The sequence below is a fragment of the Anneissia japonica genome, unplaced genomic scaffold, assembly GCF_011630105.1.
Source record: "Anneissia japonica isolate Jap-2015-1 unplaced genomic scaffold, ASM1163010v1 scaffold287960_len3192837_cov198, whole genome shotgun sequence".
Taxonomy (NCBI): domain Eukaryota; kingdom Metazoa; phylum Echinodermata; class Crinoidea; order Comatulida; family Comatulidae; genus Anneissia; species Anneissia japonica.
This window is the reverse complement of record NW_022712725.1, coordinates 1378462-1392057: the sequence shown is the minus strand read 5'-3', so window position 1 is coordinate 1392057 and position 13596 is coordinate 1378462. Positions and strand designations below refer to the sequence as shown.

General features: G+C 33.7%; 1 protein-coding gene across 4 annotated transcripts in view; it reads left to right on the top strand.

The window, feature by feature from the left end:
* LOC117108114 (E3 ubiquitin-protein ligase arkadia-B-like) overlaps window positions 1-13596 on the top strand; it is a 31393-nt gene extending 17797 nt beyond the window's left edge. For 3 of the 4 annotated variants that reach the window (XM_033250059.1, XM_033250058.1, XM_033250060.1), the window contains exons 6-13: window positions 3513-3846; window positions 4251-4500; window positions 4843-4908; window positions 5322-5448; window positions 6267-6365; window positions 6955-7050; window positions 7906-8042; window positions 8870-13596. In XM_033250059.1, the coding sequence (XP_033105950.1) occupies window positions 3513-3846; window positions 4251-4500; window positions 4843-4908; window positions 5322-5448; window positions 6267-6365; window positions 6955-7050; window positions 7906-8042; window positions 8870-8990 (1230 nt within the window). In that variant the 3' untranslated portion in view covers window positions 8991-13596. Of the gene's footprint in view, window positions 1-3512; window positions 3847-4250; window positions 4501-4842; window positions 4909-5321; window positions 5449-6266; window positions 6366-6829; window positions 7051-7905; window positions 8043-8869 lie in introns of those variants that run through there. The other variant, XM_033250061.1, reaches the window with a different exon arrangement.

Here is a 13596-nt window from a genome sequence, read left to right as displayed (position 1 = left end):
TCGTCTGATTCTGGTAAATGAGTTATTCAATTTGTAAGTTGAATTTTTGAGTTTTTTTTTCAGATTTGACATTAAAAACATTGTTTATATCCCCTAAAAAGTCCAACCTTTTGTTTGCGTTTAACGACTGGATAAGAGTTGCTGTCAAGACTAGGGAAAAAATCAGCCAATCATGTCACATGAACATCATCAGGTCAAAGGTCATATGGTTGCGGTCTTTGAAAGGTTACTACATCATATTTATGAACAGATGTATCTGAAAGGTCATTTAATAGCAATATATACATACAATATATATTTTGAATCAAATCAAGTCTATGTAAGAACATTTATTAAAAGAGTTTAATTTTATTTAGTAAATTGTTGCAAGAGATAAACTTATTCCCTAAGGTGTAATTTTTAATAATTTTTTTTGATTATATAATATATGTAAAATTATAGTTTTAATAATAATAATCAATATTTTTTAAATCAGTGTGTTACTTTATTATACAACTTAACTTTCTAGTTAGATAAGTTTTAATATAATATTTATGAAAAAAAATTACAAAGTATAATTAAAGCTTCATTAATATTTAAAACTTTATTAAGAAGATTTAATTATTGTGAATGTAATTCAATAAATTGTTTCTATAAAGGACATATATTGTCTACTGAGGATTGAAGATAAATTATATAAATATTTTTGATACTGGTAATTTAATATCCTAAAATATTATCCATTGGTGCTATATGAATCATAAGGAAACAGAGTAATTCAAATTATTTATGAAATTAATATGAGATTTGTAATTTAGATTGTACATACAGATGTTCTTTCTTCATCAACTATTAAAGAATTTACAAGTAGTATAATTATTTATTCATGCACAAAATATTGGATGTTTACAAGCAAAAAGGCACTAGAAAGGAGCAAAAATAATAGACATAAGATGTAGAAAAATTCAAAATGAAAATAATTAATTGAATGTCCAAATTATGTACTAAAATTTATCTAAAAAATATAATGAATTTGTTAAACATTACACCACACAAACATTAAATATGCAAAAATTACTCTGTGGTTAATGCTTGATATTGCTGTAGCACAGTTTCATCTTCATGCGTTGAGTGAGTGTAAAGGAAGCTAGGCTTCATTGGATTGCCTTTCGAGGGCCCTGTAATGCATCATCTGGGGAATTTTCTTGCCCTCCTCAATTGGAGCATTGTGTTGGTACATTCATGCTTTTATCCTTTTATCATCTTGCCCTCCCCTGGCGTATGTCAAGTTGTGCCGATGAAAATCTATTGGAACGCTGTTTAAGATCGAGGAACCGAAAACATGATGTTTGCAATTTTGTGGACAGTTACTGCACCCTTAGCACAGTTGATGTGATTATGTCCCCGTATTAAGGTTGTTAGTTTCAGCAAGATAGTGAACAAAGAAAACCTATCTATCTATGAACTATGTGCAGCTATTTTGATCATATCTAATTAAGTACCAGCAGAGGCTTCTAGAGAAATAGCTCATAAACAGTGCTTCCGTATAAATAATATATTACTTTTGTATGCTATTTTTAATTAATGCTTTCTATATTATAATTTCTTTTTTTTTTATTAGGTTTTATTCATAAATTAAGCATGGATTTTAATAATAAGAAACACAGATATTTACTGAGGAACCCGGATCATCGCACCATTCTCCTCTAGTTTAAATACCACTGACAATTACATAAGAAATGTGCATAATAAATCATCAGATAATGAATGAATGAATAAGAATATGGTAGTTATATATCATTCAATATATAATTTTAGGTGGATTATTCAGATTTTTATTGTGAGATATTAAGTAACTATGAGTAGAGTGAAGTAGAAATTTTAATTGCAAAATATTGAAATATTAAAATTAGATACTAAATCTTATTTAAAAGGAGACATTAAATCAGCAGAAGGAGATAATAAATCATAACTATAATAAATACTTTATTTGTTTGATCATATTACTTTCAAATTTTTTTTAAAACATTTATAGAGACTGACCCTTCCGATTTATCCTAGAAGGTCAGCAAGTATTGTCTTTTACCATTTACCTAAAAAATAGTGGTTCTAGATTTTACATAGACACTTAAATTTGTTGGTAATCAATTTAAAGAAATCAAAGTTAAATCAATATTTTTATGTTGCTGTATAGTACTCTATCAACGTTATCGCATGAAATGTGGTGTTGATGCCAGGACCTAATCCATGGATTGCCTGAATGTCAATTCCTTTACCGATCTGACCTTCTTCGGCTTCCATAGGGAATATAAACAGTATCAGATCATGCATTGTCAGATTGCCGTTTACCTCACAATGACAAGTGCAAACTCTTCCCACGAGTTGAAACTTTACATTTTGAGATTCTTTTACGATAAACCTGTACCTCTTATCCAAGTAGTATTTCCAGTTATTAGCCTATATTATAGGCCCATTTTGAACCTGCATCAAAATTGTGCAGTGATCTGAACATCTAAATCTGTCAACATTATCAAATTTTGTGTGAGGTGCCCATACAGTTGTTTGTCACATAAAATTTGATAATGCAGACAAAGCTTTTAGCAATTTATAAATTGGTTTTTTTTCAGTCAGGATTAGACAGAACAAATATTTTTAGAGTTATTAAGCTACAGTAGTAAATTCACCAAATTGAGACCAGTGACTGATCTAGTTCCGGGCAGTGTATACATGACTGTCCAGTAACACAATTAGGAAAGCTACAGCTTCTGACATTGCATGCATACGTATGTGTATGACTACAGTTTGAATTAGTAAAACTTGACCCTTCTAGTGCAAATTGCTGCAGGCATGTTGTGTATAGCCTCTGTACCTGACCCAGCCAGTTGTCTGTTAAGTTATCCAGTGATCTCTTAGCTGCTGGGGAAGTATGATAATATGAAATCATAATGATGTTTGCATTCTCGGAAACGTGTATGAAACATGAGCTTGATTAGGATGTTGGTCCTGCTAGCCTTGTAGCAGACCTTGGTAGTGGTATAATCTTGAACTATAATAGTACAGAGTATTTTTCACACTATAATTTAATAATTTATTTTTAATTATCATTATTTTCAAATTATTTTATTATAATATTATGACTACGTTTTAAAGTTTTTTATGATCTAATAGAATTATTATTTTATAACTGAGGCTAGGGATTTTTTTTTACTGTATAATTTTGACCAATTTTACATTACCATTGTTTTTTTAATTATTATAAATTGGTAATATTTTTCATGGTTTTGTATCTCTGTAGAATCTAATAGTTTCAGTACAGGTACTTTTAATTACAGTATGTACAGTATTCTTAAATCCTTATGACACAAACCAAAGACCACAGTAAATCATAATTGTTGAGACTGTCGTATTTGCAATTACTATAATTGAAATAGTGTGTTCACTCTTTCTTGTTCATTGTACTCATGAATAGATGTTCAATATTCATTACAAAGTTGTTAAATATTCATTAAAAACATGTTGAATATTCATTGCAGACCAGCAACCGTGCAACCTGTCATTTATCTCAAGGGTGCAACAGGCAAACCATTCCTCATCACCACCGTACCTGTCACATTGGTACCTTCCAACCAGGTCCCGGTGTGCATAGCGCTAACCAACCCTTGAGGCCTTCACCGTACCATCCGGTACGTTTACCAAGGAACCATCTGTACCAGTACCATCATGGTCTGTCAACAGATCAATCTGCACCGGCACCAGCAGCAACTTCCCAGCAATCTTGTCAGAACTCTACCAGCCAAGTTGACTCTCAGCCGCAATCATCGTCCTGCCAACACCGGTATGACTCAACTCTCAACCAGAATCCCCAAGGTTAGTACCAAATATTTCCAGTTATTAGTCTAGGAACATGCGCAATTAGCTTCAAAGGCAAGGATTTGTTAAGAGAATACACCAGATCAGCATGTCTAGGCTGAAGTGGATAACAACAAATTATTACAGCACATTTTATCATTTTGTATTTTATAGAATTTGTATATTTATATTTGGTTCATAATAATAATTGTAGTATGTTGCATAATTAAAAAATAATTCTGTTGCATTAACTAGGAGAACCTGATGGAGGTACAGTAGTCAACTTTCCTGTTTGTCAATCCTGTTAGAGTAGAATTTCTCTACCTATTTGGTCCCTCTACTCCATGCGCTGTATGTCCCCAGAAGCCCAGCCCTAATTGCTAGTTTCTTACCAATGAGTAACTTTACTTTATATTTTAAAGACGATGTTATACACATGTCTCCGAGGCTGTACCATGTTCCGCAGACCAACTACCAGGGAGTTCAGCCCCAGCAACAGGGTCATAGTCACCACTATCCTAGGCCTAGACACATCCACAATCAGCACCCTATTACCGAGATACACCTTCCACAGCAGACCCCCCAGATGCAACTCAGACATCAGCAGCTGTTCCACCAACAGATGTACAACAGAGAACGCGATCGACGTTGTCTTGTTAACTACTCTTACAGGTAAGCTGATAATTTCGCTCATTTGCAAAACCTCATTAAGATCAAGAACATCATTATTTTTTATTTCTATTGGCGTTCTTGCAATGCTGTACTTCATTCAAAAATCTGATCAAAACTTGCCATAGGAGATTAACAGACAAAAACCTGATTATTATCTAATTGGGATAGAGATGGAGATTGATCTAAGGAAGTGAAGGAAAGTACCTTACCTACTCTGCCATTTCTATTCAAATAGCTAACCAAAGGGTTAGCTTTTAGTTTAAGTTTTAATTACACTACATAAGTATAGCAATGTAATATAGATGTATACAATTGTATTTTATTTATCTTTACTCAAAACAGACGTGCAGGTACACGACATGATCCGGTACTAGTGATACCAAGACCAATGGGGCAGGATCCACCAAGGTATGTCAAATATATGAATAACAAAAGTTTTATGAAAATTTTCTGTACCTATGATGTGCCTTCCTCAGGGTCTATTTACGTTTCCCCATTCAGCTATAATAAATACATGAGCCCTTTGTGAAGAAAAACAGAATGCCATAAAATGTTATTTATCATTTATATTTACAAATTAATTTTGTCTTTTTAAACATGAAAATGACAAACAACCATTGAGTTTAACAAGTAATATCTATAGACATATTAATGAATGTACAAATTAAGTGTAGGATGAAACATAAACATATGGCAAATAAATGTTTTGTCTCTATGTATAGAGTATTTTAGGCATCTAAGAATATGTTATTTATATTAATGATGATTATGATAATAACAGTACCCATTACATTGCTTGTATTTTGATTTTGAATTTTCAGGGAAGAGGTTGAACAGACAACTGCAATAATGGATGGATACCAACACCAGCATCGTCATCTGCATCACCACATGCATCACTACCACCACGGCACTGGAGGGGTCAGACACCACCCTATTCTCCCAATGGTCAGTATAGGTTCATTCACACCTTAAGAATAGGAACGCTAGCGTTCAGCGCATCGCAAATGCAGTCCAAATTTTGGTTTGGATCTGATGTGAATGTAGCTTAAAACTTGCTGCACTATAGAGGGCAGTGTTATATGTTGTAACACATATCATGTTAAAAAAAGTATAAATCATACAGCCACAATCAACTTTAATTTATATATTCATGAGCATAATCTTGAACATCAGTACCAGCCACTGCATTGCTTACGCAGTTGCTGTCATGTCAGATGTAGTGAGCAAAGTTAATGTAATTGGCATAGTATGTAAGCCTATAGGCTTTATTTTTTTTTTCTTTTTGGTGTAAAAGTCCATTATGAGACTTAGTTATTAAATCATAACTAAGCCCTATGGGAAAAACCATAGACATCAACTGAATATTCTAGGAATGAAAATGAATTTGTTTAGCTTAAATGTAGGTTTTTTTCCTATTTTTTTGTACACTTCAGCTCAAAAACGGTATTATCTTTGTTTATAGTCTTTGCAGCTCTATTCTCAGTCTTAATTTATCATAGCAGGTATGATTAGGTTTTTATCTAGGCCCCTTGAGCAAGGGAAGTACTATGCTGTGATTAACTGTGGCCAACCATGACAGCCTAGCTGAGCTGGCAGATTGGTACTACAGCTCATATTTTGTTTGTTTGGCTTTGTAATTTTTAGAAAGTAATCTTTAAGAATTGTGCAAATTTAGCAAACCTGATTTAGAGCTTTAATTCTTGATACTTTGCTAACCTTTGTAACCTACATTAATGTCATTTTTGTGGTGTTTTTTTTTGCAGGAATTTTCAAATAACTCAATCTCTGTTAGAGAAGCCACGTTAATGACAGCCAATCACAATAATGGCATCGTTTATCGCATACATAGGCCAAATTTTAATGTGAGTATTGTATGTTCTGTTCTACTGTATATCCTCATGTATGAGACGAGGGGGGGGGTCATCTTATACGTGCAACACATACAATTTTTTAATTTTTAAAATTATGTTCGTCTTATGTGCAGATCGTTTGTAACATGCAAATTTACTACTGATATGAAGCTACTAACTGTTATGAATGAACACAATTATGCGAGGAAAAACGATTTTGAAGAACATTTAAAAGCCCATAAAATGGTATAATTTGGAAGATTGGCCCTACATTTTCCTCCGTTTTTAGCCAGCTAGATGCAGTATCGCAACCATAAAAAACAGCATAGAGTAGGAAACAGCCAACATACAAAAATCATCCAAAAATCTTCTCAAACTCGGGGGGGGGGGGGNNNNTCATCTTATATGCAGATCACCTTATACGCGAATATATACAGTACTTTTAAAACTGTTACTTATTTTGAATTTATTACCAGAATTGTTTGCAAGTTACAACATAACTTGTTTCATATTGTACATGAATATGACACAGACACAACAGGAAGTGAATTGGTAAGTATCCAAATAATAAATAGATTCTCTTGTGTGTTTTTTTTTTTAGACCCTGCTTCATGCGGGAGATCCCAGAGGATTGCCAAATCGAGGAGCACCAAAGACGGTCATTGAAAAGGTTACATTCCCATACGAATACAGAAAGGTATGCAAACCAATGTCACCTGAATATTTCAAATCCTTTTCCAATAGGGAAAAATATTATGTGATCAAAAGACCAACATCTTGACTGCTATTTAATGTGATCAAAAGCTTCTGTGAGGTAGAAAATGCTTTGAGGCTGTTAACATGAAACACTGTTAGTAATATGAGGATTGCCACCCAAAACCAGCGCATTGTCGCTAATTGTTAGATTGTTAGCGTAAGAATGCGACAGTGTTGTATACTTGACTTCAGAGAAGCCATAACACTTTGACTCATAACTCTGGCAATAATATTTCAATTCCAGTATTGCACAACCCATCATTTTTAAGCTTACAATGTGAAGGATATGAATATATTAAAAAGTCAATTTTCTTCTTTTTTTTTTTGGTCACTAATACTGGTTTTGTGAGGGCAAGCCTCATGTAATAATTAGATAGGGCTTGGCCATGGAGTTTTACTTAGAAGAATTATAGTCTCCTCCAGTAAAATTACTCTCTCAAGAGAAGTAGTGATTCGTTCATAAACTGGTGAAATAAACATGCATGCTAACGCATTGCCAATTACCGGACAAATTCCAACTTTTATATAAGTTTGCCTCAGTTTCGAAATTGATGTATTCCTGTATAGGCCCAGCAGAATTAAGTAATTTGTATAAACGATTTATGCACTAGTTTTTCTTTGTTGTCAGTTCCTAAACATGGGATGGTCATGCATATTTTTCATCCTTGTAGTCTTTTTGATTGTAAATATTTGTGCCTAATAAATAATAATAATATATAAAAATAATTTTCAAGTAGTAGCACAGTTACCAATTGGTAAATTTCAGGATTTAATTTTTTACTCTTGTGATAAATAGGTAAAGAAAAGGAGTAGAAGCGAAAACACAGATGAAAACACAGAAACAGAGGAAGCAGATAAGGAGGAAAATTCAGAAGATCAAGGAGAAAAATGTGCAATATGTTTGTCATACTATGAGGAGAAAGAAGGAGTTAGGTGAGTAAAAAGATACATTTCTATTCATTTGTTCAGGCTCATAACCGTGATTCCATATGGGGGTGGTGGGTTAGTGTGGGAGCCAGAGGTTCAGTTGATGCCTAGGTGTACTGTGGATGCCCCTCCCCTCGGCCACAATATAATCTAGTTACTTAATTTCATCCATCTTTAGTTACTTTACTTTTGACCTGAGTATAATGATTCCACTACCTAGTATATGTATATGATACAATAATATATTTATTAAGATAATGTAAATTTGTCATGACCCTCTTAATCAGAAAAGCTCAAATAGACTTTTCATTTGATATAAAGTGCATTGAACATTTATAGATTCAAAGATTTTAAAGCTGATAATTAACTGAAAATGTACATTATTTTAGGGCCAACTTGGGATTGCATAAACTTGACATTAATTATAGAGCATTCAGGCAGTTTTGACGCACATTAAATGTTAAAGGTTAATTTTTTAGATGTTCAAACACATTTTCGAAACAAGTTTGGTTAGCTTCAATAATAACATTTAATTATTTCTGTGAATTTAATTTGCTTGATTTGCCTTTATAATGTCATGATGATGTCATATTACACCCATATATGGGCATGATGACATCATTCCACATATATATATATGGGAAAATGATAGGTACTTATAAAATTATATTCTATAATAAATATCAAATTTACAGATACGTCTATGGTAGATGTCTTTGTATAGAATGGGCTTTTGTTTTTTACCAGAAAATAAGTAAAGTTTGGTTTGTTAGCCTTTTTACTGCTGATTTTTGTAGTATTTTTATGAATGTATATTATCTATTGTTTTGTAGGAGGTTACCATGTATGCATCTCTTCCATATTGATTGTGTTGACCAATGGCTAATGTCCAATAAGCGCTGTCCCATTTGCCGAGTGGATATTGAAACACAAGTGCAACCAAAGGTAGAATGAAAAATAAAGGACTAAACATGACAACATATTTCTAGAAAACAATGTCACATATCTATTATGGTTTCCATATTTGGTACTTATGGAATCAATACTGAACATTAGGTGCGAGCATGGAATTAGAAGAGTTGAAAACAGAACATGATTACCAATGACTGCAGAGTTTTTGAGAAGATCCCTGCATGCAGTGGCCGTCTGTAATTTGCAATGCATTAGAAGGAAACAACAGATTCAGGTCGCAATGAGTGCAGCATTGTTAAGTGAGGTATTTCATCAGCAGTGCCTATTGTGGCAGACGCGTCAAATGAGTGCTGATTTGGAAAATTACCTTGTATAACATACAGCGGCTGTAGAATACCTTCAGCACAAAAATTGGAGTTTAATATGGTTGCCATAGAGAAGTAAAATCACAAGTGAAGTCTATTGTAGATGAGAGAGCAGGAATATGAATCATGTAAATCTTCACATTATGTGGCATCACATGTTTCTCATAATAAAAATTGTTTTTTGTCAATATAGTAACCATGGTAATAATTTGATTTTACTTGAAAAAAAAAAATTATTCATAATGCATAAATATTTGTGAAATGCATAATATGCGATTGTGTTTTTATTTAATGACGTTAGCTATATATTGTTATTGCTTAATCATGTCATATCTGAATATTTTTGCTCCAAAAAGAGCAAATCCAGATGAGATGAATAATGTTTCAATTTAATGAGGGTATTATTAAAAGTATATTCTACAACAGTGTGTTTTCTTGTGGTTGTTGCTATAATGGCAGCCTTGCAATTAGAAGGGCATTGGTTACTTTGCTCATTTTAGTCATTTTAACTAATTATGTATATTTTTTATCCATGGTGATGTTTTTCAAAATGTATTGCAAGATCATTCAGCTGTAGATAGTGATGCCCTTCCAACAGATCATGTGCTCACTGGCTTACTAATTGTCTACTTTTAACTTATTTTCACTAGAAAAGACATTACTATGTTTAGCTTAACCTTTCTTGTATTTATCTTTGCTTTATTGTTTGTTAAATTCTAATATATTTTTTTTAATATGTATTTATAACTTTCGTTTTATAGAATTGCAGGAATACTGTAAATACAAAATATCCGAAGTTTCCATATAGTTACAAATTTCAAATATCACTCCAAACAAAACTATTCTACAAAACAGTACACAGTGATTAATTAATTAAATAATGTATTTTTTAAGTTATAATTAGAAGCTTATCAAGTTATCTGATCTGTCACAGGGCTTAGCAATGCCCTATAAACTAAGTATCATTAAGAAACTTCAGGATTAATGGAGTGGAACTCTTTTTTAGTTTTGAGAAGAAATCATGGTTTCATACAGAACTTAAGTCCTTGGATTGGTTGTAAGATTAATTTGTCTTTGCTTGGTTAACTGTTGCAGTGTTACCCTTAAATTTATTTCCCTGGAGAGTCATATTAGCTTAATGTAACATAACTTAAAATTAATTAGAACACCAAGAATTATGTAGAAACAGAGTTCAATATGAATAATTCCAATAGTCAGGATGATAGGCGTTACTTGTACAGGCAATTTGGACTGAACAAAACTCAAGTCCCATGCGAACTTCAACCAACCACGTTCATCCAAATTGTTCATATGCAAATTGAGTAATTACTAGAAATTACCCTTTTTACCTTATGTTAGTCAGCTTGTAATCATAACAAGCTAGAATTTAATTTCATGTTTCAAAATTAACTACGTGATGCAAATCCCTTAGCGCCTGGAATGTAGCCTTCGTCATAGTCATCACATATTCTCTCTCCGTTGCATTAGCAATCATTAATTCTCATCAAGTAATTACTTCAGGGGATGAATCGTCTCTGAGAGTGTGAATATGTGATGTGAGAAACCAGCAATCTACTGCTCATCAATTTTCGCACATGAGTTTTCAAAAATAGTCTTAATATAACAAGCTTTTGAGTAAAGACTAAATTCTCAGCATGTATTTTTTTTCCACTTGAATTACAATGATTGTGGTTTTACCAAAGATAATAAATAGCAGAAGATAAAGCAGCTTCCCCAATATAATGGAACGTCCGTTCGAAAGGCATTGTGGGTTCACGGAGAGCAATTTTACTACGTCCGCGCGGTGGCGCTATATAGCAATAATAAAGGCGCCGCTCTGGTTCATTTGTTTCCTGTAGTTTCTCCACTTAGTAAAATGGTCAAATTTTGCCCCATTCGCAGGAGGGCAGATGTTCCATCAATTTTAATACAAATACGTGGAGCAGCGCATTCTTCTGCTATTTAAGTTCTTTGGTTTTACCCATCACAGACGTCTTTCATTAAACTTGATCACTTTCATGTTCTCTTGATCGAAAGCTTCAGGGATTATTATTTGGCAGTTGTGATTAAAAACTTGTTGCCGATAATGTGTTCCCTTAAATTCCTCGCACACTTTAGAAGATTGGATTCTCTAGCTTTTCTTAAGGTGGAAGCATAACGCCCACAATAGAAATTATAAAATTCCATTAAATTTACAATATATGGATCCGTATAATAACGTAGTTATCTTATCAAATAATACAATTAATAAACTGTATATTTCACAGAAACAAGAAATTAATTTTATCAGTCTGATGTATGTGGATTTGATCTTTTTTCATATTCATATCTGTACGCTCCATAGACAAACAGACATTGACGTATTATTTTTTTATTTACCGTTGTTAATATGTGGTAGTGGGGGCAGTGTGACTATGGCGTTATTGTCGCAGTGTGGTACTGTATAGTTGTTATCTCTATCTTATCTTTTTTTATATGTTATCAAAATTATTATGACCCTTTTGATTTTTTTAAGTGACTACATGTCGTTCGAGTAATTTAGTGTATATTTTGTGGTTTATGAACTATTGCAGTTCGAATCCATTTTAAATTTAACCATTCTGGTTAGGTATATGGCAACAAAATCATAATTTTAATCATCACACTTTGTAAGAATCATTGTTACCTGTTGGGTGAAAAATGTTTTTTGATACGTCGTCTCCTGTGTTACGTACAATGTCATTGTTGTTTGAAAGTGGTACACACTGCAGCGGTTGTCAAATTTGTTATTAGGGAGTTTTCGATATGCGTAATGACGCGAATCTAGAACGTTCCTACGTTCTCTGCACAACGTCGATTTGGTCAAACTGAGTCCTAGAATCCACACGATGAGGAGAACTTGCCATTCTCGCATGCGCAAATGAAATATTAATGACATCCTTACGTTTTAGATTCTACCACGTCGTGCCATCGAAAGCTCCCTAATGGTTTGTCTGAGTGCTTGCCCAATGCACTGCAAAACCACTGACCATCTGTGATAGTCTAAAGCAGATAGTTGTTAATATACTTCATAAATATTAATTTGGTAATAACAACATCTCTTGTGCATGCCAATTTTATGCAGACACGGAGAAAAAAAATACTACCCAAAATTGACTACCGCACCTCCAGCTATATGAGCTGTATGCAAACAGTGTAATTTTACACTCATAGTTCCAAATGGCTAATGTAACTAGATCCGATGCAGGATTTGGCTGTAGGGGGTGCGTGAGAGTCCATACCACCTCAGCCGCACCATGGTTGGGGCTGAGGTTGAGGTGTGAACATTTTGAGAAAGTGGACCTCTAGGTGCCCAGAAATTGCTCTATCATTGCGATTGCACTGTCTGCAACCCCCTGCATCCAACCCAGTGTAAAAAGGCAGTTTGCTGCCTAATATTTATGAAGTATATAGTAAAACAAATACAACAAAGTATTATTTTGGTAAAGCAATGAATTCTACCTCAGTGTTGGATGATTTTAAACTACTTCGTCAGAAGGTAGTTCCACTCATCCAACACCTCGAGAAGTAGAAGTAATTATTTCACCTCAAACCATGTTGTATTCGAGTCATGCAGTGCATCCAGGGCTGCCAAGAGGGGAAACTGTAACAGGGGCAAGGGTTGGTATGGGCCCCCAATTACGCCAAAGGCGCAACAAATTTTTTGGTGGGCCCTGTCAATCTGGAGGGGCCCATTATTAGGGGACCCATGTCATTATTGAGGGCCCATGATAGTAATTATTATTTTTGAAAAAAATATTGAAAAAAAAAAATGCTACCTGCAATTTCTATGTTCCCCCTGGTAAGCTTGGGCCCCAGAGATCTTCCCCTTCTCGGTTGTACTGAATGCATCATCACAACATATGGCATTGTGTAAGTTTAACTATTCAACTGTAGCTCTTTAGTTTTTGAGAAAGTAGTCACATCAGGTGAAACTGGAGGTAAAACATAATGTCCTTTAAACCAAATATAGGAATCACTGTTGCGAAAAAAAATTTCATTTTTTTATTTTTATTTATATTTTTTTTTGTAGACAAGAGTAGGCTGATACTACCAATATGTTGAGCTTACATGTAGGCATGAAACCTGAGATCTATAGACTCCCTTGTTTGTAGTATGGTCTTCGGTTTCTAGTACAACGGTTGAAAATAATCATGTGATGCTGTAGTGCTACATTGATGCATACATTGCATCGTATGCAAGTCTTATTATTGCAGCCAAAAACCAGCTTTTACTAGATTCAGGGGGCGGATCCAAGGATGTCC